The sequence below is a fragment of the Heloderma suspectum genome, chromosome 1, assembly GCF_057233095.1.
Source record: "Heloderma suspectum isolate Gila_16-S chromosome 1, 16-S_ref, whole genome shotgun sequence".
NCBI lineage: Eukaryota > Metazoa > Chordata > Lepidosauria > Squamata > Helodermatidae > Heloderma > Heloderma suspectum.
This window is the reverse complement of record NC_139458.1, coordinates 248,306,289-248,333,427: the sequence shown is the minus strand read 5'-3', so window position 1 is coordinate 248,333,427 and position 27,139 is coordinate 248,306,289. Positions and strand designations below refer to the sequence as shown.

The following is a 27,139-nucleotide window of genomic DNA, read 5'->3' as shown; positions in this document are numbered from 1 at the left end:
CTCCCAAAGGCTGTCGCGGCATCTAAGAACTCAATTTCCCACCATTCCTTGCGAGAGTTCCCACCATCTACCTGCCGTCATGTAAGCCCCAGCCCTCTACCGGAGGCTTCTCTGTTTCCTGGTTTGGGGGCTGGCAGCCATTTTGGGTTCTAGGTGCCAGAGCGGAGGCTGCCGCCGTAGCCGCCGCCTGTGAGGAGAGGAATTGAGCCCAGTGGAAAGGGAGACGCCGTCATTGCCGGTGCCGTCTCCTCCTACTGCTTAGTTGGATAGCGAGCCCGGCCCCTAAGGAGCTGCCGCCGGTGGGTCTGGCCGCCGCCTGCTCCGCGGAGCGAGCTCGTTCTCTACAGGCCGCGGGGCCCCCGCTGACATGTCCAGCATGAATCCCGAATAGTGAGTAGTGTGGCGGGAAAGGGCAATGTAGCGCACCTCATCTGTGTGTGGGCGGAGGGGATAGGTGTGGGAATAGGATGGTGCGGGGGGTGGGGAAGAGGCAAGGACGTGAGGGGCGAATGGGATGGCGAGGGGCGAAAAGAGGTGACATAGGAGGTAATGGCGTGTGGGGGGAAGGGGTTGGGCCCAGGGATTGTTCCCACCGGCCTCCCTCCCAGTTTTTAAAAAAGCAGGGACCCTGGAAGAGGCCTTGGGAAAAGTGGTGTGGCTAGATAGGCGTAGACCACGAGCCTGGTTGGGGATTGGTCTTAATGGGAGAAAGCTGGGGGAGAAGGGAAGGGGGCTGCTGGAGGGGCAGAGCCGGAACTGAAACGTCACGAGACGTCTCTAAGTCCTATTTCGGAAAGAACCGGGGTGGGTGTGTTGGGGTTGGAAGAAGGGGGTTCCAAAGGTTATGTTTGGCGAGGGGTAGAGTGGTTACAAAGGGGCACGAATCGGCAATAAGTGAATGGAGGGTGCTACAGGTGGTGTCTTGTAGTTCAGTTTTCTTGAGAACGGTCTGCTCTGGATGTGTTTCTTTTAAACGGTAGGGTTCTGCCTGAACCTGTGTGTGTGTGTGTGTGTGTGAGAGAGAGAGAGAGAGAGAGAGGAGCTCCTCGTTTCTGGAAATATGCATCTAAGTGGTGTACAACTCATACTTCTGAGCTAAGCAAGGTGCCTGACTATTCTTAGTAAACCTTATGGTGGTGGGGGGTATCGAATTCAGAATGCTTTGAGGTGTACTTTTACAAACACAGAGGGCTGCATCATTATGTTAAGTGCAGGAATGGGGGGGTATTCCATCTTTCCTCTAAGCAGCTCAGGGCAGTTTAAATGGTTCCCTCCTTTTAATCCTTGTAACACTCCTTTGAGGTAGGTTAGGCTGAGAGATAGTGAATGGCCCAGTGTCACCCAGTAAAAATATTTGAATACAAATCTCCAGCTCGATGCTCCAGGCTGTAAACAACACTGACCCTCAGTTATAACTTCCTTTTTAGTTTAACATGTTCTGTTCACCCCCTCTTTCTCTCTGTTGCCCATAGAATATGTGCATGCATACACACACACACATACACACACACACTGCACAACTACAGATCTCCCTGAATATTTTTATCTGTTAACAACTCTTCTGTTCTCTTTTCTCTCCATATCATTCTTTTTCCCCTTTTATCTCTCTAACCCAAGTCTACACCCCCATCTCTAGGTTAGCTACTAACAGGTGTCACCACAACTACATTCCTTTGCATCTGTTAAGCCCTTCTGTTTCTTTTTTCCTACCTACAAATTTCTCCTCCCCACCCATCTTTTCTCCCTCAGTATCTATTCTTGGCTCACCACTTTTCCCCACCCACCATATCTATAGTAATTTTGTTTTAGTTTGGCACTGTCAGTATGCAAGGCTTTCCCTATTTGAGCAATTTGTACTAGTGAAGGAATCTGAGATGCTTGGCTGGCGGGCTGCAAAAGGTTGGAAAAACTGGTGTCAACTTCACCATGTGCTTCTGAATTCAAAAAGAGGAAGGATGATATGAAAATAGTGATGGGGCTCCCAGTTTTGATGGACTTAAGTTATTCTTACAAAGATGTGGGAGAAGTCTGCAAAGAATGGTTACTTCTACAGAGGGCCACAATTAGTCTGTAGGTCATCTGTTGTTCAGGCCTGCCTTAAAGGCAGCAACTGTACAAGAGAGATCAGTGTTATCTCCACAGTGTAGAAGGGGGAATGACACAGAGAGTGGCCACCTAGTGAATTAGGCAGCATTCTTATGGGTTGCACCCTGGGTGCTCGTAAGCCCCAGAACTCGAAGGCTTACGAGTATCCTTTGCAGAGAGGGAGATGCCTTGTGCCTACCATGCTACATTTTAGCTAGACAGGCAATTTCACCTTGACTAGCAGAGGCTTTGGGGATGGGGAGAGAAGGAGGCTGGGGCTGCCAGTGGAAAAGGCATAAGCCAGCTGCCCTGACCTCCTCCCCTTCCTGCCCCCAGGAACACCTCCTTTCCTCATCTCTGTGCTCTGTTTACTGACCACAGAGAGGCAGCCGGTGCGGTTTTCTCCGCAGGGCTGGGGGTTGTGGTTTCCTAGCTCGGAGCCCTGTCTTTGAGCATGGAGCCAGGAAACCGAAAAATCCTATGTTCCCCAGATGCTGTCTAGGTGACATAGGATTGCTCCCTCCTTGACTAAAGCAAAACTAGGGGCTCCTTGCTTGAAAGCTTGCTATTTATCTTACACTGCTACAATACTTATGGGGAGTTGGCTGTCTTCAAAATGTACTGAGAAACTTAACAAAGCTAAAGAGAAATAATGGAAGTTTCTAGTGTTCTCCTGTGGGAGTTTGGGTTACAAACAGCAGTTGTTACGGATGGCGAGTGAGAAGATTTTATGACACGTCATAAAAAGTTAATGATATTTTGTGCTTTACACCGAGAAGCAGCTGAGTATATAGGAGGCCTTCCTTGCAAGGTTTGTTTCACCATTGGGGCTGCTGATACAGAACACACAAGCATATTTCCCAATAAATCCTACTGTTGTGTATCAATATTCAGTAAAGTGTATTTGGTTCCCCAAAATATTAAACTGTAAGGGATAAAGTGAAGTCTGGCCTCATTCTGACAATTCTAACTCTCACTTTCCAGCCAATTGCTATTGACTGCTTAATGTGGATGTCCACTTAGCTGAGGGTCATGTGTTTGCCACATGATTCTTACAAAATGCTTTCTGGGCTTACGTTCATTTTGCAATGTTGCTGCATTGCAGAGAAACACTTCTAAGAAGTGAAAACTGAAACAGTAGAGGCAATAGCCAAGAATGAAGAATGTTGATCTTTAGCTGTTAAAGGTTTTTTAACTGATAAGTAACTCTTTTGCCTCTTGCACCCTTTGAATTCTTTCCCTTAAGAACAGTGCTGTCTGCTATATGAGATCTTGTTCTGCTGTCTCCTGGCAACTGTAACAGCAGTGAAGCCCTGGGACAATAAATCTAATTTTATCATGTGTTTTCTTTTGTATGGGGTAGGCGCTAGGATCTTAAGAGTAAGGTTGTATGAGTTTCTACTAGCATCCTAAAACAGAAAATGTAATGAAATTGTCTGGTGTTGTATCCATGTTTCACCTTAACATCATGTTCTTGTTAAAATTGTAGCTTGCTTCGATATGCAGGGGGAAATTTTGGAAACAGCTTCCTGGATATTCCAAACTGAAATATTGAGCAGGATCAGAGTGTAGTTTTGAGATGACTTCCTTACTAGTGTACTAACTAGTGCTTGGTATAGGACTAGATAATTTGACAGAAATCTCTTATTTGGTCTTTTAACTAGAAGTAAGAACCAAAATGTTTTTCCTGCAATTGCACTGATTCAGTGGGATAGTGACTTATTTTGGAGAGCAGTGTGGAGTGAAAAAAACTAACTTTGACTAACTGTGCATCTTCAAAGACTAATATGAACTTGGGAGATATTATGGCATCAAGGTCCAGTTTGCCAGCAGTTTGCTGTAGTGCAGGGGTGGGCAACTTATGGCATTCCAATTGTTTTGGCCTACAACTCGCATTATCCCTCACCATTGGCTATGTTTGCTAGTGCTGATGCAAATTCTAGACCAAAACAACTGGAGAGCTACCAGTTGCCCACCCCTACTGTAGTATGAGGAAATAATTTGGGAAAGATGATCAAATAATAGCATGATCAAAAAGGTGTGAGGGCTGATTACTAGTGAGGGCAATAGATAGACACCTGATAAAATACCCAGAGCTGGATCTATGATCCTGAGTAACTCATCTAGTGTCTAATGTTCCATTCTTGAGCAAGATGCTGGAGATAGTATTCACTCCCCACCTCCAGGAGTCTTGGATGAGATGCATTATTTGGATCCGTTCCAATCTAGTTTCTGGCCTGCTTTTGCTATCAAAGCAGCCTTAGTCACCGTAGTGCAAAGGTAGGCAATGTTTTCAGGCCACTGGGCACATGTGACCATTTGGAGGGGGGCAATGGGCACATATTCCTTTCTTTGGCACTGCAAGCACATTTCTCCCCACCCCTGCTCCTTCTGCTCCTGCTACTCCCTTCTTACCCATGTTGTCTCACCTGCACGGCCACTTCTGTCTCTTGCTGCACTCACCTTAGCAATAAGTCTAATTGCAGATTGGGCAATAAGTCTCCCACTTTGCCAACTTCATGCTCTCTAGCTGCAGACTCTGGTGGGAGGCAGAAGTGACAGCCGGTGTGAGTGGGGGAATAGTGGGAGCCTGGCAGTGGATGCCTTATGCTGGGGAATGGACAGTGGGAGTGAAACCCTGGTAGCTTTTGATACCATCAATCATAGTATCCTTTTGGGCTGTCTAGCCAGAGTAACACTGTAAAGTGTTACAGTGTTACAGTGGCTGTGGTCCTTTCTGGAAGGACAGACCAAGAAGGTGGTGCTGGGAGATAGCTGTTCTGCTACATGGCCACTGGCTTTTGGGGTGCCTCAGGGTTCCATCTTGTCCTGCATACTTTTTAATATCTACATGAAACTGCTGGGAAAAATCCAGAGGTTTTGGCTAAAGTGTCATCTCCTCATCCCATGGTGGCTATGGAAACCCTGAGCAAGTGTCTGGAGATGGTTTGGAGATGGATGAGGACAAACAAGCTGCAACCCTCACCTACAGTACCTCCATCCTGACAAGATGGAGGCAAACCTGATATGGAGGGAGGTGTGCATCCAGTTCTGGATAGGGTTTCCTTCCCTCTGGAAGGCCAAGGGCAGTATCCAGTGGAATCACTGCACTTACGCAATTGATATAACACTAGCATAAGCAACCTCTAGCATAATGCTAGTAGCATACACTGGTACAATGGATTTTCCCGGGAAACCAGTTACTCCAGCTTACACTATTGGTGTTATGCTCAAGGTTGCTTATGCTAGTGCCATGTCAAGTAAGCACAGCAGCTCCTTTGGTTACTGCCCCAAGTTGGCAGCTTGTGGCCCCTCCTGGATGTGGCTCTGTTGATGGAAGCACAGTTGCATTGATGGCTAGGAGTTCCTTCGGCTGATTTGCCAGCTGGAACCTTACCTAGAGAAGGCAGACCTTGCTATAGTTATACGTGTCCTGGTTACGTTTGAGCTAGACTACGCTAATATGCTTTATGTGGGGCATCTTTTAAAGCTGTTTTGGAAGCTTCAGCTAGTACAGAACACAGCTGCCTGGCTGCTTGTGGGGACCAAGGGTAGGATCCCACGATGTTGGCCAGCACCGCTGGTTCCCGGTGCATATGGGGCCATCACTGTCAGCAACGGCAATGTCTCACTTCTGGGGGCAAGCCCCCAAATGTCCAAAAACAGATGTTTCCAGATGTTTCTGGAAGGGGCAGGTCATGCCCCTTCCAGAAACAAGCATTTCTGCTTGTTTCAGAGCTTCCCCCAGAAGCGCTATGTCGCAACCACCAGTGAGAAGGGCCACCCACACCCGACTGCCGGTGAGTCTGGGCCACCAGTGCAAGGGATCCATTGGATCCTATCCCAAGTAATTGGAGCATAGAATACCTATTCTGAAACATTTATATTGGTTGCAATTTTGTTCCAGAGCCAATTTGAAGTGCTGGGGATTACCTTGAAAGACCTATATAATTTTGGGCCAGGTTATTTGCTGGATCACCTGCACCTGTATGAACCTGCCCAGGTGATAAGATCCGCTACAGATACCTTGTTCATAGCCCTGCCCTCAAAGTTAGTAGGTTAGGGCCTTTTTAGAGGTGGCCCCATCTCTGTGAAACTCCTTCCCAGTGGATGTGCATTTGGTTCCTTCCACATTGGTTTTAAATGGGTATTTCATACCTATCTATTTCAATCTGCTGTTAGTTAAAAATGTTGAGTTGGATTTGAATTGTTTTAAATGTTAAATTGTTTACTGTTATAGTTGGTCTAGATTTGTTTGTTTTGTAACTTGTTTGTTTTGTATTAGAGGGAAAGCTAAGGTATGAATCGTTTAGCATTGGGTGGGCAAAGCACTGAGCAGAAAGGCTGCTAATGCAATACAAAAATGCTGTTCTTTATGACCCCAGATTTGGGTTAGAAACTTTAATAATTTGCATAAAGTGTATTACAATTTTGAAATGCCCAAACAGGGAGGTCAGCAATTAATATATGCCAACAAGCAACTTGTGGTTCTGAAAATGTCTGTTTTAACCTGGTATCTCCTAATACTGCAAATCTTAAGTGAACTAGCATATTAGTCTATGTATAAAGTCACTATAATTAGTATAGTGTTAATGACTGGGATTTGATAAGCTACTTTATGCATAGCCAAAGGCTTGGGGGAGTTAGTGATATTTTATTTTATTTTTTACTGTTATGAACAACTAGACTCCCCTGTGCCAGATCGCAATCCCCCTAAAGTCCTGTTGGTTTCACATTTGGCTTGCTGTGTAGCATAAGAGGCTGATGTGCAAGAGATAAAAGGCTCCAAAGCCATTTGGGGCATATAAAACTAGTTGTACAGTTCTTTGGATCCTCACCCTTATAATAAATAGGGATCACTTAATGTGATAAAATAGTGGCTGTGAACTAAAAGTACTTTACATGTATTCATAATGACATCTTTAATGTGCATGACACTGTAGAATGTATTACTGCCCCAAGGCAACTTACAATATAACATTTGACACAATGGAGGCAACAGGGGAAGAGGATGAACTTCAGAAGTCAAACTTGTGTATTGACTCAGAAGTAAGCCCCACTGTATTCAGTTATGCTTGCTCCCAGAAAAGCGTGCAGCCTTAAGATTCTTAATCTTGTTGCTAGAAGAGACCTAAATTCCAATAGTTCATGCTGATCTGTCTGCTATTCATGTTGCAGTTCTGTCAGCCTGCCTTAGAGTTTTTTTTAACTATCAAACACCATCAAGAATCAGATGCCTTCTATCTGAAGAAATTTATCTGCAGCATCAAATATGCTTAAATATTGACAGGACCATGTATGCTGCCCTAAATTCCTTTGAGGAAGGGTGAGATATAAATGTAGTAATAAATGAGACAAGGTTGAAAATACTTTTGAATAAGTGGTTTAAGCAAAATTTTTGTAATAATTTGTTGACCAATAACATTCTCTTATGTGAAGTTGTAAGCAACAAAATTAAAATGAGGAGGTTCTCGCTGACCCCAATCATGTTTCCTTGGACTGTCTCCTAAGTCAGTGTACATAGAATTATAGTTTCACTAAGTCTGTTGCCTTGTGTGTAGACAGGCCACTCTTTTCTTAGACTGTCTACTGCAGAGCTTTCCAAACTTTTCATGTTGGTGACACACTTTTTAGACATGCATCATTTCGTGACACAGTAATTCAGTTTTACTAGCAAACCAGAGGTTAAACTAACCCGTTATAACTCAGGGTTAACCCAACAAGTCATGGATGATGGATTGTTTAACTCCTATACAACCCACAGTTTCCTAGTTCAGATGCCACGATAACAAGCTAGGAACAGGGCAGTAGTAAAGAGCATGTGGGAGGCAGCGCGCATGCTTGCTCCCACTTGGTCATGGCAATTCCTGGGTTAAACAACCCAGGAATTGCTGTTATGTGTGTGATGGGTCAATATTTTAGGTGTTTCTAATTATCTATGTTATGTTCTTAACAAGACCTAATTGCAGCTGCTATAGTAATTGACATAACATAGAGTCAAGATACTGAGGTTAAGTCAAGATACTGAGGTTAAGTAAAGCTGGCCAGGCTGCAATATAAAGTGCTAGACAACAAAACTGTTCTAGGAAAGCCTTGGAACCCTAATAGGTGTCTACATTTTGAGTGTTTTTACAGGCTCAAAGCTTTAGGGCAAACATTTCCTGAAATTGTATGGTCATAGAAGCTGGTAATGCGGAGGGACATCTCTATTATTTAAAAGTTGCTGTGGCAGCTATTTTGTGTGTATATAGATGCCTGTAATCTATTGGCAGAATCCAGTGTCATGTGAACGAATTTCTCCTCAGCCCTTGCAGCCCCACCTCCGAAAATCTGCTCTGGAGGGTCCCCAACTCTCCAGAGCAGATTTTGAGGGTGGACAGTGGGGAGGTCACCCCCCCCCCCCATGTTCTGCTGACAGAAGCAGTTCTGTCAGTGGAGTAACTTCACTGGATTTCATTCCATATATTTCAATGAATATAATATACCGGACTTAAAACATTTTAGTGTATTTCTTATTCCTTCTAGCATGGTATGGGCCAAGGAAAAAAGGGGACATAGAATATAAATTGAATCTTTTTATTGGTTCAGTGTTCTACCTCCTCTTCTTGAACTTTAATCCTAAACTAATTGGAAGTAAATCCTATTTGTTTGAATGGAACTTTGTCCAAGTAATGAGTTTAGGATTTTGTTGCATATACAAAGCTTTTCCATAATTGCTGTTCATGATTTACTTTCATCTACTCTAGGGGATTTATGGTCACCTGAAACTAGAATTGCTGACGAGGTATACTGGCTTCTTTGTAACACAGTCTATGGCAGGTATTAAAGCATAGGTGTTCGAAAGGATTGGCATGGTTGATATTTCTCCTACCACAAATTTCCCAAGTATCCTTTTCATAACTACTTGCTATGTTTGAGGCAGCATCAAACACACGTGCATCTACTTTATATATCTTTACAGGACAATAGTGGTGTCTCCTTTGGGATGAATAAGTAACAAAACATGTGGGTAAACAGCAGGGTCTTGAACCCGCTCCACAGTGATGCCTACATTTCCTAAAGGACTAGGAAAAGTCTTCCAAATAATTATTGATGATTCACAATTTTTAACCTCTCTATTTTTTTTGACTGATGGTACATATTGCCTTAAATCTTTTGTCTTCATACGTTCAGAAAATGTCATAAATAAGTCTCTCACTTGGTCAGGATATTCCAAAATGATTTTCTTGAGAGCCTATATTTATGAGTGGGATAAAATGCACTGTCTGGTATTTTGGAGATTTAAGAACTTGAAATACATCTCCAGTAACAGGATTGCTTAAAACGTATTTCATTGATTAAATGAATGTGAAATAAGTATGGAAGAAAGGGGTGATGGTATGCATAACCCAAGCTTATAAAATGATGTTACCAGTGTTTTATTTGTTGGAAAACAATTTTTATTTATATGAAGAGAAATACAAAAAGATACACAAAATACAATCCTTACCGTAAATGAGAAAAATATAATGTAAAGTTGTTTATCAGAATTACCTAGTACATAGAAAAGTGTGTAAAGCTAATTACATTTGGCACCAGAGGAACCTCCCTGGGGGAATGTTCCAAAAATAAAGTGCCTCAACTTGGGAAGCCTTCTTCCCATTTGCCACCTATCTAATCCTATACAGCAAGGGCAGGCAAAGGAGGGGCTTGAAAGGATGATCTTGGCATTAGGGTGATTGGATACCTGAGTCCTAACCCATATAGCACTTAACCAGCACTTTGAGTTGTACTTGGAGATGGGCTGGACACCAGCAAAGTTGTGTAAGACGTGCAAGATCTGTTATGTTGGCCTGGCCGGTCCCTGTCCACAGTCTAGGAATTTTATTCTGGTCGAAATGACATTTCCAGGTTGTCTCCAAAGGAAGCCCCATGTATAGTCCATTGCAATAGACTAATCTGGATGTTATTAGAACATGGCTAACAGTATCTGTATTTATGTCAGAAGGGTTGCAGCTGGCACACCAGCTTTAGCTGGGAGGAGGTGCTTCATGCCACAGATGCAACTTGAACAGCAAGAGACAAGACCAGTTAACAACATCCCCAAGCTGCTGAGATGATGCTTTAAGGGGAGTGCAGCCTTGTCCAAAGCAAGTCTAACACCACATCTGAGTCTGAATTGAGTCTGTGGTATTGTTTTTTGCTATTCATCCGTTCCATTACTGATCTTAGGATGCAATCCTATGCATGTTTAGATAGAAAAAGGTCCTACAACTCCTAGCATGCCTCAGCCAATATGGCTGGCTGGAGCATGCTGGGAGTCGTAGGACTTTTTTCTGTCTAAACATGCACAGGATTGCACCCTTAGGCACTAATTTAGCACATCCACTACCTCTCGAGCATACTAAAGACACCTTGCTCCAAATTCTTGGATGTCTTCAATCAGGTCGTAAGAGACAAAGTGAAGCCTTGCAGAACAGGGTAGCACAAGTGCTGTTGAGCGGAGCAATAGTCCCCAGCAATATAACCTAAAATCAGCTGGCCATGGAATCACCAGGGTGCCATACTACCAATTCATCACTTGCACAGCTGTTCCTGGATAGTTATGTGAAAAACTCAAGGACCTGTAACAGTTCTCAGTACTTTCACAAATCTACAGTTCCCAGGAAGCCATGGAATTTAGGTTTAAACTTGTACTTCAATGATAAGGATCACTTGCATAGACCCTAGCGTACTCTGTGACATTTCTCCATTTGTGATGTTTAAAAAATTGAGCAAAATGACATGTCTGATATGAATTAACAGTTTCAATATTTTGTATGTCGTACTATCGTAGGTAGTTTTAATTATGGTTTTCTCTTTGCAGCGACTATTTATTCAAGCTGCTTCTGATTGGAGACTCTGGTGTTGGAAAATCTTGCCTTTTGCTTAGGTTTGCAGTAAGTTGTCATTTAGCTTCAATTTTCTGTTAGTCACTAACCTTATGAAAAACTGATATGCAGGTACTCTGGGTACTTTTCTGCTAACTATTCATAACCAAAGGAAAAGAGCTTTAAATCCATTTACAGTCACAAGAAAAGGAATGCTAGTCTTGTGGATGCACTAGTAAGATATGCAGTTTCCCTTTACAATGCTAAGAACATACTTCTTGGCACATGTTCTTCTAGCAGGCAAAACTGATACTTTGTTCTTTCTTTCTTTCTTTCTTTCTTTCTTTCTTTCTTTACTTACTTACTTACTTACTTACTTACTTACTTAAATTTCTTAATCGCCCATCTGGCCAGTCACCTGGCCACTCTGGGTGATGTACATCAATACAGTTTTAAAACAAAAATTTTTTACATTAAAACATATTTCTAAAAATATCCTAACCCACCCCAAAAGCCTGCCTGAACAACCACGTTTTAATGTGTGGCGGAAGCTCATTAAAGAGGGGGCATGGCGGAGTTCCCTAGGGAGGGAGTTCCACAGAGTGGGGGCCACCACAAAGAAGGCCCTGTCCCTCATCCTCACCAGCCTAGCTGTCCTGGCTGATGGGACAGAGAGAAGGCCATCTGAGGCTGATCTTGTTAAGCGGCCTGTCTGGTGCTGCTGGAGGTGCTCCTTGAGATAGGCTGGGCCAGAACCTTATAGGGTTTTAAAGGTCAAAACCAACACCAGAAAACAACTGGTAACCAGTGCAACTCCTTCAGCACCGAAGTGATGTGATTACGCTGGCAGCTGCCTTTAATCAGGCAAGCTGCTGCATTCTGTACCAGCTGCAGCTTCTGAATCGTCTTCAAGGGTAACCTCACGTAGAGCGCATTACAGTAGTCTAAACGAGAGGAGACCAGGGCATGTACTACCGATGGGAGCAGATGGTTGGGAAGGTAGGGCGCAGCCGTCATATCAGATGGAGTTGGTACAGCGCTGTCTGGCTCACAGCTGACACCTGGGCCTCCATGGACAGCTGGGAGTCCAAAATGGCCCCCAGGCTGCAGACCTGGTCTTTCAAGGGTAGCCATATCCCATTCAACACCAGGTCAACATCCCCCAACCTCCTCTTGTCTCCCACCAAAAGTACCTCGGTGTTGTCAGGGTTCAGCTTATTCCTCCCCATCCAGCCACTCACTGTCTCCAGACATTTGGACAGGGATTCTACAGCCAACCTTGATGAAGATTTAATGAGAGGTAGAGCTGCGTGTCATCCGCATATTGATGACACTGCACCCAAAAGCTCCTGATGATAGCCCCCAGCGGCTTCACATAGATGTTAAATAGCATCAGGGAGAGGATGGAACCCTGTGGCACCCTGCAAGTGAGCGGCCATGGGTCCAACACCTCCTCTCCCAGTGCTATCCTCTGGTACCTGCCCAGGAGGAAGGACCAGAACCACCGTAATATGGTGTCTCCAATGCCCATCCCCTCCTGGTGGTCCAGGAGGATACCGTGGTCAACAGTATCAAAAGCCGCTGAGTGGTCGAGGAGAACAAGGAAGGTGCATTCGCTCCTCTCCAAAGCCCTCCTCATGTCATCCACCAAGGCCGTTTCTGTCCCATGCCCAGGCCTGAAGCCTGATTGAAATGGATCTAGATAATTGGCTTCTTCCAAGTGTGCCTTCAACTGCATCACTACCACCCGCTCAATCACCTTGCCCAAAAATGGCAGATTCAAAACTGGGCGGAAGTTGTTCAGAACTTGGGGATCCAAGGACGGCTTTTTAAAAAGCGGTCTTATCACTGCATCCTGGAGAGCTGATGGCATCACTCCCTCCTCAAGGGAAGCATTCACTACCACCCTGATCCCCCTCACCCAGCCTCTCTCTGCAGCTCACAATGAGCCAAGATGGGCAAGGATCAAGTAAACAGGTGGTCGGCCTTACAGATGAAAGCATATTCTTTCATATTCTTAATATGGATGTATAAAAACTGATGCATTGCTGAATTCTTCTTGCTATATAATTGTGTGGAGCCAGTTTGCATGATCAGTGGAGCTGGCAGCTGTCAAGTGGCAAGACATCACTTGATAAACTTTTCTACTTTGCTGGCTTGAATTGATAGCTAGCAAAACATGCTGCTGTGTGATGTTTGCAGTTACCACATGATAAATGTAGGTCATAGAGAGAGCTGATCCTGTGATCTGTAATATTTGTAGAATAGTGAATGTAATAATTCTGGACTCTTACAGCCTGATTCCATTTACAATTACTTTGAAAGTAACTTGCATATAGGTCCACAAGTCTGAGTTTGAATAAATGTGTTAAGGATTGCATCTTTGGACAATGCATAAATCTGCCCACAGCAAGGAAGTTTTTGAGCTACATTTAGGCCATAACTAGGGGCAGCATTCTGGTTGGTATCTTACTTATTCTTCCCTCCACATAACTTGGCAGTGGGCAATGGGGGAGAATAAATAGGCGGAATCCAGGGAACTATCTTGGCCATACCCTCTGGGTTGTCTTTTTTTTTTTTACTTGAATGGCAGGTCAGCATGCCATATCGCAACTGGGCACACAACAGGAGTGGGGCTTCGCACTAAAAGTGTATGTGTGTGTCTAATAACACTTCTGCCCACTTTGAAGCCCTGCCTGTGCTGGTGCCATACAATTGCATCACTATTTGCATATAGATGGGTTAGAGTACAGGCTGGCACAGTGGCTTCAGCAGTCTTGCTGGATCCTTGCTTGCCTCGGATTAGATTGTCCCTTTCATATTGATGCTGTAGGACACCATTGCTGACTCTAATAGTGACATGCTTTTCTTTTCCTAGGATGACACATACACAGAAAGCTACATCAGCACAATTGGTGTGGACTTTAAAATAAGAACTATAGAGTTAGATGGAAAAACAATCAAGCTTCAGATAGTAAGTATTACCTGCCTTGGTGAATCTTGCCTAGTTCTAATGTGAAACTTAAATGTAGTGCATGAAGCCTGTTAAGTATTAGATACAGGAACTTGGTGAATGGCCCAAGTACTTTGCTTCTGCTAACCAGCTGGCTGTCAAGAATGGCATATTTAATTAAAACACAATCTGGTGTTTTGAAGTCAAGCGTTGAAGGACTTTGGCTAAAAATTAGTTCCCATTGGTATATAATTAAGGAATTAGCTTTCAGACTGGAAACACAGATTCTTTCTGGCTATGGAATTTGATGCAGTGGTAAGCAAAATAACTTACTTTACTCTAAGGTGGATGGGACAGAAGACATGAACAGGAAACCGCAAGCCCCTTTTTTCCCCGTAGGGAAGAGTTTTTATTCCAAATGACTTATCTGTCTGCTATTTCAGTTAATGACAATTCTGTTCTGTACTAAGCAAGGCAATATCTCTAAATGGAACACTTCGCAATTACCAGTCTGAAAAATCTGGTAATCTTAATATACTAAATGCAGTGAGACATCTGTAAGGGTACAATCAACAGGCCCTGATAATACTGAGGTCAATAAAAACCAAGTGTGATCTACAATAAAGCAGCAAACTAAGGAAAGATGTAGATTTTACATCCTCAGGCAACATCAGAGATGAACTAGTAGGACCATATAATTTGGTAGCGAGCCTGCATTATCCCTGGAACGTGGTTATGGCTATACTACTTGCATAAGGTGCTCCTATATTTCTTAATGCTATAGAAGCTAATTAGCATATGGCATCTAATACACTTGCCCGTAATGGCCCACTGTACAGTTGTTCAGGTTTAAGTCAACTAGCTTCTGTATTGTCTGTTGCAACTTGCCCCCAAACTTCTAGCTGTTCTCTTTGAACTCCTCATGTTTGGCTTGCTTTTTAGTCACTGCCCATCTGCTGTACTTGGCTAGTCAGGCTGGCCAAGTAGAAATCTCTGGTTCTGTCTGCTAGCATAACTTCTTTAGAACCTGTATTGAAACTTCCCTAAATCTGGGATTCTGCTGCAGCCGTTAGTACCAGTAAATGTGAATCAAGCTTCTGTAATAGGACTTGATGCTCCAAGATGAATTTCTACATCTAAAATGGGTAGTTTTAAGTGATGCTTTCTGCAATGTGGCTAAGATCAGCTGTGCTAGATTTGTGCAGAAGGGGTAATAGTGCTGTAGTGTCTTGATAGCTGAAAATAGGTTTTAGACAAGCTTTAGGGTGAAGCATTAAATTGCTTACAAAAGCAGTGGTTCTCCTGGAGACCAGAAGTAGAAACCTATTAGATAATGTGTGATCAATTTTTTTGTAAATTTCCACAAATGGCACAAGCTACAGAGTTTTATGGTGTTCCTGGACAGAAGCGAATGTCTCATGAGCCAGACTGCCCAGAGAGCTTCAGCTATTGGGTGGTATAGAAATGTAATAAATAAAATAAAACAAAACATCAAGTAGGCCTTATTTGGCATAGGCAGACCTGCATTACTACCAGTTCCACAGCTTGCTAGAGGCAACACCAGATTGGGGAGTAAAGGATGCCTATGTACTGAAATGCCCAATAATGGCTTTATCTCATACTTTAGACTTTTAGCAGATTCTTGTTCATCGCTGTTATGGATTTGGATCCAGAGTTGACCCTTTGGAAAAGGAAAGCCTCCTTCCATTGGTAGAGGGATCCAGTACAGCCTCTGTGCTTTGATGACGGTGGTCTCTTGCTGGCTGCCTCCTGGTGACCCTTAAAGGGCCTATATAATCCTGAGCCTTACATTGACACTTCTGCCTTAATGGAAGCATTTTACAACTGACCTTTGTAGAGTATAAATTCTACTTTGTAGTCTAGGGCATTTCATGGAATACCTTATTTTAGGAACTTATAATATTACGTAACTCTTTAACCTGCCTTGAGTCATCAGGATGGAATGAGCTGCCTCTCTGAACAGATGCAGTCTTGTAAGTTTTCTTCTGTTTTTTGTAGTGGGATACAGCAGGGCAAGAGAGATTTCGAACGATCACTTCTAGTTACTACAGAGGAGCTCATGGCATCATAGTTGTGTATGATGTTACAGATCAGGTAAGCATTTGTGTGGTTGGCATTTCAGGAAATAGTATGTCTCTAAAAATGAACTTGTGAGCATGCAATGGGTAAATGTAAATCTGTACATGCAGCCCCTCTTTTCATGTAAAGACAACCCATTGGTTTAAAAACTGATGGGTTGTCACGCACCAGTGGGCCCACTGCCCCGTCACTTACCTTTTTATCCTACAACCCATGATCAGCTCCTTCGTAAGTTGTGGAAAGTGACGTGAACCTAGATTGCTGGGTTGTTTGGGGCTAAACAACCCAGTGGTTAACCCAACAACAAACCATGGCTTAACCACTTGATTGTATAGCCCCTAAACAACCCAGTGGTCCAGCTTTGCACATCATGCTCCACAGCATATAAAGGGGAAATTGTACTTTGTGCAGAAAAAGTGGAAGAGGCCTGCAGCACGCCTACTCGGTTTTAAAACCGATTAATGAGTCTAAAACTGTCCTATCTTTCGGTCCTTCCCCATACCTCAAAATCTAGGTTGCCCTATCAGCCCACCCTCTGATCTATTGGTGCTGCTTTTGAATGCCAGGTTGGTCCATAACAAAACAGTTACTATCCATGACTTGATTGTGGGTGAAGGGGCTCACCTGGTGTGTATTACTGAGACCTGCGTGGATGAATTGGGCAGGGTGGATCTGTCTCAGCTCTGTCCATCTAGGTACTGATTGCAGCACCAATCTAGACTGGAGGGTTGGGGGAGAGGAGTTGCCATCATCCATATTATCATTATTATTTATTAGATTTATTAGCTGCCCATCTGGCCAGCTACCCAGCCACTCTAGGTGGTGTACAATAAGAATAACAACACAAAATACAACATAATCAATTGAACAAAACAACATTGTTAAAAAAAACAGCAACCCTAACCCCATAAGGTTTCCATCTCCCTGACAAGGAAACCCATCCGTCGTAGCACCAGTTTTGATGGGCTGTATCTTGTGTTGGGTCAAAAGATACAGAACAGATATGCTGCTGCTGTACCGCCCACCCGCTACCCAGCAGTCTCCCTGCCTGAGCTGGCTGAGGTCTCAGAGGTGATGCTGGAGACCCCTAGGACTTCAGCATCCACACTGAGGCTATCCTGACAGGACCCACTCGGGACTTCATGGCAACCATGACAACCATGGGGCTGTCTCAGTACATCTCTAGCCTGACACATGTGGCAGGACATACCCTGGACCCGGTTTTTGCTGTTGGGCAGATGAGGGATGATCAGGGGGCGAGGGGTGTTTCAACAATCCTGTTGTGATGGTCAGATCATCTCCCTGTGAAGTTTGGTTTGGTGGTGGCAGATCCTCCCCACAGGGGTGGGGACCGATAAGATGTTCTGCCCTCAGAGGCTTATGAAATCTGATGGATTCCTGCACACTCTGGGGTATTTTCTGGCTGATAGGGCTGGTGATTCAGTCGAGGCCTTTGTCTCACTATAGAGTGGTGAAATGGGAAAGGTCATCGATACAGTCACTCCCAAGCAACCATTCTGGTGCTGTGGAGCCTGTAACTCAGCCTGGTTTACAGAAGATCTACTGGCAATGAAACAGGCCAGACAACAGCTAGAGTGCAGGTGGCGCAGGTCTCAGAGCGAGTATGATCAAAGATTAGCAAAAACTCTTCGTTGTGCCTGTTATGTGGCAGTGAGGTTGGCAAAAAAATCTTATTACACCTCTGTTATTTCATCCTCGAAATGTTGCCCAGCAGAATTGTTCTGAGTGGTGAAGAGCCTGTTGGGATCTGGCTCAGGCTCAGAGAAATTGTGATTCGAACCCTCGGTCATTTGCTGTAATAAATTTACTAGGCACTTCAAGGAGAAAGTCGCTCATATTCGCTCAGAACTTGACGCCACAGTTATCACAGTCTGGGGAGGTGTCCAGTGCTCCGTCTGGTTGCGTTTCCTGGGATCAGTTTCAGTTGTTGCAGCCTGATGATGTGGACAAGACACTTGAATCAGTCCAGCCCACCGCATGTAAGCTTGACCCTTGCCCATCTTGGCTAATATGATCCAGCAGGGGTGGATTAGCTGGGTGGGTCCAGGGAGTGTAAATGCTTTGCTCTGTCAAGGGGTGGTTCCTGCCACCTTGAAAGAGGCTGTAGTGTGCCCTCTCCTGAAGAGGCCGTCCCTGGACACAGAGGTGTGTGAGAACTATTGCCCCATCACTAATAACCCCTTTTTCGGCAAGGTGCTTCAGCGTGTGGTGGCTGAGCAGCTTCAGATGTTCTTGGAGGAAGCTGATTATTTGGATCCATTTCAGTCTGGTTTCAGGCCAGGGTACGGCACTGAAACGGCCTTGGTTGCTCTGACTGACAACCTACTCTGGGTGAAAGATGGGAAGTGCTACCCTGTTGTTCTTCCTGGATCTCTCAGTGGCTTTTGACACCATTCATCATGGTGCCTTACTGGATTGGTTCTGCAGGACGGGAGTTGGGAGCACTGTGCTACAGCGGTTCTGCAGGGCTGATTCCAGAGAGTGGTACTGGGGGATTCCTGTTCTACTCCATGGCTATTAAGCTGTGGTGTGTCACAGGGTTCTATTCTATCCCCCATGCTGTTCAACATGTATATGAAGCCGTTGGGAGAGGTCATTAGGAATTTTGGGGTGGGGTGTCACCAGTATGCTGATGATGCTCAGCTCTATTTCTCCTTATTGTTGGAGTCAGCTTGGGGGGGGGGGGGTGAAGGTGCTGGACCAGTGCCTGGAGGCTGTAATGGGCTGCATGAGGGCTCTGTGGATTGGTGGTTCCCGAGTCCAGGAATTGGGTCAACAACCTGTCCTGGATGGGGTTGCACTCCTCCTGAAGGAGCAGGTGCATTACTTGGGAGTACTCCTAGATCCATTCCTGTCACTGGAGCCCCAAGTGGACTCCGTGGCCTTGAGTACTTGGGGCCAGCTTCGGCTGATCTGCCAGCTATGGCCTTTCCTGGACAGGGATAACCTAGCCACAGTAGTGCACACGCTGGTAACTTCCTGATTAGACTACTGCAATGCACTTTATGAGGGGTTGCCCTTGAAGACGACTTGGAAGTTGCAGCTATTGCAAGATGCAACAACTAGACTGTTGCCTGGAACATCACTTAAAGATCACATAACACTGGTCTTAAAGGAATTGCACTGGTTGCCAATATGTTTCCGGTCGGAATTCAAGGTGCTAGTGATGACATTTAAAGCCCTAAGCGGCTTGGGACCTCAGCATTTGAGGGAGTGCATCTCCCTGTATATGCCTGCCTGAGGATTGAGATCTGTTCGAGGAGCCCCCCTCTCCATCCCACCAGTGCAAGACACACACTATGGTGGGACATGGGAGAGCTTTTTCTGCTGTGGCACCTGTTGTGGAATGCCCTCCCCTTGGAGGCCCAATTGGCATAGATACTGGTTTCATTTTGGCGCCAAGTTAAAACATGGCTTTTTACCGAAGCCTTTGAGGGCTAATTGGATTCCCTGAGTTTGTACACTGTTTTATTGTTTCAGTTTTTAAATTGGTATGAGCTAGTTTAATGATTTAACATGTTTTTAGCTGTTTGAATTATTTATTGTTTTACACTGTTTAAATTGATTTTATCTCTGTGCCACGCTGAGATCCTAATAATATAGGGATACAAATGTTTTAAATAAATACATAACAAACAAATAAAACAATATAATCTCCAAGTTAAAAAGATAATGCTTGTATTGCATTAAGCTGACCTATAGTAATTTTTCAAGATCCCTTGGAAGTCGCTCTTAGAAAGTGAATGCATTGTAATGATCCACTAAAGGCAAGAGTTAACACATTCTTCTTTTGTGTTCCAGGAGTCTTTCAACAACGTAAAACAGTGGCTACAAGAAATAGATCGTTATGCCAGTGAAAATGTTAACAAGTTGTTGGTAGGGAACAAGTGTGACCTGACCACAAAGAAAGTAGTAGACTATACAACAGCAAAGGTATATCAACTGACTTTACAGCTTCTTTTTTAAATTTTAAAAGTTATGTCTTGAAGTATGATCACAATGGCTAGCTGGTATACAACAGCAGTAGTTAATTCAAGATATGTAAAGTGTACCTAATCAAAGGGGTGGTGGTGACTGCTCATGTACAGTGGCTAAACACAAAGCAACTTCATTCATATCCAAGTTTTGGATAACACAACTAACAGTGACATGTTTTTCCTACAGGAGTTTGCAGATTCCCTTGGGATTCCATTTTTGGAAACCAGTGCAAAGAATGCAACAAATGTAGAACAGTCTTTCATGACCATGGCTGCTGAAATAAAAAAACGAATGGGTCCTGGAGCTACAGCAGGTGGTGCAGAGAAGTCCAATGTTAAAATTCAGAGCACTCCAGTCAAGCAGTCTAGTGGAGGTTGCTGCTAAAACTCTCCTCCCTTCTCAACAGTGAATCTGAAATCTGAACCCAACTGAAAAAAATTGCCTGAATTGTACTGTATGTAGCTGCACTACAACAGATTCTTACCGTCTCCACAAAGGTCAGAGATTGTAAATGGTCAATACTGACTTTTTTATTCCCCCAACTCAATAAAGCTAACTTCATTTTCAGAAATGTGTTAAACCTTTTGTGTGCTGGTTTATAATTGCGTGTAATCCTCGTTGCTTTTTCTTATACCAGATTGTTTCCTGTGGTTGGCTAAACTTGGAATATTTTTTTTGTTCTGATCATATTGGCATGTTTAGATGTCAGGTTTAGTCTTCTGAAGATGAAGTTTAGCCATTTTTTGTATCCAACAGCACAACTGTGTCTGTCACTTTTCCATGCATAAAGTTCAGTAATACATTCTATGTAAGATCTAATTTGCTAGTTCCTTGTAGAGATATAAATGGAAAGATTACACTCTGGCCAGGATCCAAAGAACTGCACAAACTAGTTCTGTACACCCATCGCAAGTTTGGGTTTTTCTCGATCAGCACTTCCCCTGGCAAACCTCTTTTGAAACTGAGGGGCATTTCATAAGGGTGAGGGGAGATGCCATTCAAAAGGAAGTTGCAATCCTGTAATAGCTCTTTGGATCCCAGATGTTGATTTTTCTTCATACTCTGCATATAATTTGTGGCTGCAAAATATTGTAATTGGTTGCACAATATGTAATAAACGGAAGAAATGTTTAATAAATATTGTACTTACTGGAAGTAATATCAAACTATATGGTGATAAGTATTGTCTTAATTCTTATGGCTAAGGGGAAAGGCCTGCATTGTGCCCCCATATGAACTTTTATGTGCAGTAATGGCACTTTAGAACCTTTACCTAGACCAGACCAGCCCAGCCCAGCAAATAACTAGCAAATGTGGCCTAAATTACTTAAGTTGTCACAGGGTTTCTGGCATGTATGCTATACTTGGAACACAACCTATAACTTTGTTTATAGAATCATAATTACTCTAAATGTACCATATTTCTCTTCCCTCACCCTCCCCAATCCTAAGTGTGTCTGGATCAGTTTCTAAATGATTTCATTTAGAAATAACCTGTGTCTCTTGCTCTGTCGTAAGAGGAAAGCAGTATTTTCCTAACATATGAATGACTTCAAACTAACAAGGTGATGTTAACTAATGGTATGTTATGTCTTTTCTAAATAATGTTACTTCCATTCTCTCACAATCAAATACTGTTGACTTTAATAAAACTTAGTGCAATTTATTGGTTGGCTTTGTTATGCACAAAGGCACAAGGAGGCTGAAGTGGTGGGAACTGGTAATAAGGTAACTGACCAGAATATTGATGTAATTTTCTGCAGGGAGGAGACTTTTTAATACAAAATGTGAGTTTGAGCAGAAATGGTGGCTTAGACTTACTGCTACAGTACCCGCATGTAGAACTTTTATACAGATAAACTGTTCCATTAGTGCCTGATATCTGGGTTTTAAAGTTACCAATTTGAAGAAAGAATCTCTGTAAAAGAGATTAATATAAAACTGCAATTAAGGCTTTTTTTTGGTAAGAAAACATCCAGATGTGACTGCAAAATAGGCCACTTAGATATGTCAAGAGGCAAATATATTAGCAAAACACTAAAATGAAAATTCCATCCCTGTCATGCGATAAGCATTAGCAGTTTGCATCCACAACTGGAATACCTTAGGTCTTCATACTGTTTTCAGAAAATTGAAATTATTGAAACTTTGAATTTGCTCTTGACCTTCACAATAAAGTGTACTTCATAATGACATGTGCTTAGTGGATCAATTCATATCATGCTATACATGTACTGTATAGATCAAGAGGAACTTGTGCTGGAAAAAAAATCAGAACACTTAAGATTTCAGTTCAAGGAACGTTGGTCATTCTGAAAGTATAGAAGCTTTGTTCGAGAGTATCTAAAGTGAATCCATTGAGTACAACTGTTTGAGGGAACTGATGTGCAGTTTCTTTTCTAAAATTCAGAAAACTTATAGAACACAAATGGATGGATACTCCAGGACTCCTATATTGTAATCTGCACGTACTGTACATAAACAGCAGCTGAGCAACTTCCATTTGTGTAAACTGAGTGAATCCCTATGCCCCTTCCTTTGTATAGCTTTGACTTGCATACTAGCTTCTGCCTAACCTATAGTATCAATTCTGGCTCTAGCAAAGTTTTTTTTTAAAATCTGGGAACCAGACAACAATCTGAAACACTGGGGAGAGAGTTTCTGGTTCATAGACAAATGTTTTGCAAATGCGCCTTGAAATCTATGTAGGCAATTGCAACCCTTGTCAATGTGAGAGATTTCCAAAACTTAATTTGTCTATTAAGTGTGGATAAAAGGCCTTCAAGTCTTTTGAAGTTTTAGTCATTACACAGATTTTATGGCAAAGTAAGAATTGCTGTTTTTGCATTCCAGTTAGAATGTGTAGTAGTTTTGATTCTCAGCCACAGCAGCTTAGAATGTCTGAAACTCCTAAAACATGCAACATCAAGGCATCCAGCTAGAGCTTCAAAGCTCTGAAACGCTTTAGGGCAGCAGTCAGCAACACAGCCCCCACCAGGACTCCTGACACTGCCTGCCAGACCCCCTCCCCCAGCCCTTGCCTGCAATCCCTGCCCCCACCCTGTTGCTGCTGCCTACCTCTGCAATCACCTCTGAGGCAAGGAAGCCCTAATGAGGAAGCAAGAAGTCAGAAAAAGGTAGAGAGGCCACAGGGTGATGGGGGCAGGAAAAGTGAAAATCCAGAAAGGGGGGGGAGATGACAAAATGTGCCTGCAGCCCTGGAAAAGTCACATGTGCCCACAGGCTTGAAGAGGTTGCTCGCTGCTACTTTAGGGTAATACTGTGCACATTAGGCCTCTCAGAGCATAATAGTTATGCTCAGTTATTCTCAAAATATAATCATAAGCGGCAATGCTTATATGTCATATGCTACTTCCTATTGTGTGTCCCTTGAAGCAAGTAATTACATGGACCACTCTGGAGCAGACAGAAAATACACACATTTCAACACACTGGCACTGTAGCCTCTTGCTTATGCTTGAAGGAGGCTAACTGGTTCAAACTGCTACTTCAACATGGTGCTCTTGAGCAAGTTAAGTTACCTAAGCCAGGAGGGGGCAGAGCTAGACACAAAATGGTGGCACAGAGGGTAGGGCCCACTGCCTCCTGCACCCCAGATAACATACACTGGGATGACCTGCATATGCAAGTACAAATCTCCATCTGGCTACATATCAGAGATTCTAACACAAACTAAAACTGGCCAGCAGAGCTGCATCAAGACCTGGTCAAAAGCAACCAATTGATAAGTATATTCTATGGGTGAGGAATGTTGAGACCAACAGTTATTTTTTTTAAAGTTGCAATTTTATGAAACAGCAAGTTGTGCCAGCACTCTTACAAGTATAAAGTTCATTTTATAGCTAGGCAACACGAAGGCTAAGACAATTTGCCCATGTATCAGGCAACTAAGTTTGCACAGGACTGCAGACTTCATATTGTTGCTATTGTTAAAAAGAAGTTGATCAGCAGACAGATTCTTGCTGATCTATTGCAAATCACCCAGACATCTACCCATAAAGTGTGATCTACCTTCTGCCTGCCCCTACTCTAACCCCACAGTAGTTAGGATAAAGGGCAACTGAGTGTACTTGACTTGCTAAAAAGTAAAGGTGACTGGAAGGCCTGTTAAAAGCACACAACTTGTCTAGCTTCTAGATTGTGGTCATATAATTACGGCTTTACTCTCATTACACAGATGTGACATTCTGGTACTTAATTCATTTACTTGGAAGACAACATCTTCCATAGTGGGGGGAAAGTGAGCAGACCATTTAGGGTCTATTCAAATGTATAGCTTGCCGTTTCAACCAAGCACGAGTACAGGGAGAAGCTGTTGCATCTGCATGTAGCAAGCTTGATTCATTCAACCAATACTTTGCCATCAAACCATGGTTTTGGATTCTGGTTTGTGGGCAATCTAGTTTATGGAAAAGCAGAAGCCTCTAATCTCCTTCAGGGGAAGGAGAAGAAGAGGGAGTGTGCAAGCCTCCTCATGCTGTAACACCAAACCATGGTTTTCTGTTACAAGCTTACTCTCTAGCCTTGCCACAATGAAAAGAATATAGCGCCCCCATTTAGCCAGATACTCGTCGGAGAGATGTAATGATCCAAACTTTTCGGATGTGTTTCGAGCGTGAAAATTCTTGGGTATTTGGTTATAAGGGGGCTTAAGCTTATCAGGTCCAATGGCATAGCTACTGGCCTTGTTTAGTGCTACCGGAATGAATCGTTGAGCTGGATGCTCCTCCCACCCCTGCTTCCTTCTCATCTTGCAGCACACCCATGACAAGATCAGAAGCATGTGTTTCTTATTTGAAACTGCAGTTATGTCCAAAAAGGCACAAACTATGGCTTGTCCAAACAGCCCAACTTCAAACTGCAATTTACACTCCTGGCTTGTCTGGACAAACTACAGTGCCCTGGTTGTTGTGTCCAAACTGTGGTTAGTTAAATGGCACAGCTGCGTCTGCTCTCCCCTCTTTATCGCCATACTGGAGGGGAACAGGGGAGTGCATGAGCCCAAGGCTTGCTTGTCTGGGCTCACTGCTCTAGTGCTGAGCTATGGAATGACACCATTATCTAACTTCATAAGAAGCTGTCAGGTGTACCAAAGACACTTATTTCCAGTGCTTGCTCTAATAAATAATACGGTGTTAAAATAATTGTTTTATTTGAAATGTAGCCTTCCATAGAAATCTCATGTTACTAAAACGTTATACGAATCTTTTGAAAGGGAACCACAGGGGGAACAGGCACTGAAGAATCACAATTGTTCACCTGACAAAATATAAAATAAGTAGTATTAATCAACAGATATCCAACTGTCTGAAGCAGCTCATTGTTAAGCCACTCGTCACTCCAACAGCAGCAGAAGTGCCATCCTCAGTGCTCTCCAAATAGTGCTCTCTGGCACCAATGTGAAGCCAGCTGCTCTAACGTGACACTTCAGCAGGTCACAGCTTTGAAGAAAAAGGCCCCAATGTTTTGGCCCTCGGTTTAGAGAACAGTTTAGCATTGCCCCATCAAATTCTTTCCTGAAGCAGGTCTCTCATTCAGTTAAAGACTGGCTGCCAAATTCCACTTCAACTGGAGGCATTGTCTGAAATAATAATAATAATAGTAGTAGTAGTTTACATTTGTATCCTGTCTTTCTTCCACTATGGAACTTGAAAGTATTCTACATGGGCTACCCAGGCAGTTCCCCATCCAGGCACTGACCAGGTCTACTCAGCTTCAGCAAGGCTCCCCCACCATGTGCCCTTAGACCACACCCTGTGAATTATGACAATAACTAAAGCCCTGGCAAAGAAGCCAAAATGTCCTTCACACTAAATGTCCCGCACTAAAGCTGGTCTGGCTGTAGAGACTGCCCCCCCACACCCCCTTCTTCAAGCAGTCCACTACTGCCCCCTATTTACCTGAGAGAATCACTGCCTCAACTGAAATGGTATATTGCTGCATGTTTCAAGTGGTACTTTTGGGCACACACTCTTACAGTTACTTGTGAAAAGGCACAACTTTATCCCACATTATTTCTAGGCTTTTGTGCCTATGTACTGCAAGATGCACAAAGAACAACACAGCAACAAAGGAAAAATAAAAGTGGTGGAGTGGCAACAGAGGGCCCTTGTGGTGCAGTCACATATCAAACCACTATATATAATACATTAGTGTAACACTAAACAAGGCCAGTAGCTTTGCCACTGGAGGTCATTCTACATTTCCCATTGCTGTGCATCATCCCACAAACATTTGATCCTCAACTGTCAAGTAAGTATCCCTGTATTACAACTAACCCCATACCAGCCTGCACACGGTAGAACCGCTAGGATAAAACAAATCTCCTGTAATTCTCCCCAGACCTTTTGAGTTTTGCACTGCCAGAATCAAAGCAATCATGTCTGCCTTTATCCACTCCACAACCTTGAAGGACATTTTTTGAAATCCACCCCAGTAAAGTTAGGGGCTTGCCTAATTTCCACTAACCCTTTTCTCTCCTTCAGTTGGATTCAGTGAAGCTGAAGAAGACTGAGCACTAATGGAGGAGACTTTCCTAGTTCACAATATGGGAACTTCTGAATGCTCTTAGACTCCACCTCAGAAGAACTTAATTTCTGAGTAAGTTTAGTTGAGTGCTTTGTCTCATTTACTTGTAACAAACGTGCATTCTTTCACATCTACCCCGCTACCCATTTCCTTCTTGTACTTACCCACTTGGATGACTCTGCATGGACTGCCGCTGGCGGAGCATCACAATTCTTCGTCAAGCCAGCACTGAGAGTATCCAGGGCTGCTAGAACAGACTCATGCAGGCGTGCTGCGTGGCCTTCAAGCTCACTGGATTGTTTTGCAATCAAACCAAGAGTGTCCTGTAAAACTAACAAGCAAAGGTTAATGTGAAAATGTGTTGTATCTAGCGCAGTGTTGTGGTGAGCCAGTCACTCCCCTTCTCCCAGCCTAATCTACCTCACAGGATTGTTTTGAGGAAAAAATGGGAGAGGGCAGAAAAGAAGAACCTTGTGCTTCTTGATGGAAAGGGGAGATACAAATTTAATTAAATATCTACTACAAGTCTGCATATAATTTGGTAAACCAAGGACGCTATAGTCAATGGACCTCTCACTTGTATTCTGCCATATGCTGCACTGTT

At 43.5% G+C, this 27,139-nt stretch overlaps 2 protein-coding genes across 8 annotated transcripts in view; one reads left to right on the top strand and one right to left on the bottom strand.

Moving 5' to 3' along the window:
• Positions 1-125: 125 nt before the first annotated feature.
• RAB1A (RAB1A, member RAS oncogene family) lies at positions 126-21,652 on the top strand. Of its 2 annotated transcripts, none has more exons than XM_084823626.1 (6): positions 126-390; positions 10,931-11,003; positions 13,813-13,908; positions 15,907-16,002; positions 19,810-19,941; positions 20,173-21,652. In XM_084823626.1, exons 1-6 carry the CDS (start codon positions 368-370, stop codon positions 20,368-20,370), a joined length of 618 nt encoding a protein of 205 aa, XP_084679752.1. In that variant the 5' UTR covers positions 126-367; the 3' UTR covers positions 20,371-21,652. The 2 variants fall into 2 exon arrangements, with proteins under 2 accessions (XP_084679752.1, XP_084679744.1); XM_084823618.1 differs by lacking the exon at positions 126-390 and adding an exon at positions 8,646-8,904.
• CEP68 (centrosomal protein 68) overlaps positions 21,633-27,139 on the bottom strand; it is a 23,752-nt gene continuing 18,245 nt past the window's right edge. For 3 of the 6 annotated variants that reach the window (XR_014786232.1, XR_014786231.1, XR_014786233.1), the window contains exons 7-8: positions 26,700-26,866; positions 25,145-25,588 (exon numbers count right to left, since the gene is read on the bottom strand). Coding sequence is in view for 3 of the 6 variants with exons in the window: in XM_084823579.1 (XP_084679705.1) it covers positions 25,538-25,588; positions 26,700-26,866 (218 nt within the window). In the remaining 3 variants the exon portion in view is untranslated. Of the gene's footprint in view, positions 25,589-26,699; positions 26,867-27,139 lie in introns of all 6 variants that reach the window. The other 3 variants (XM_084823589.1, XM_084823598.1, XM_084823579.1) reach the window with 2 other exon arrangements.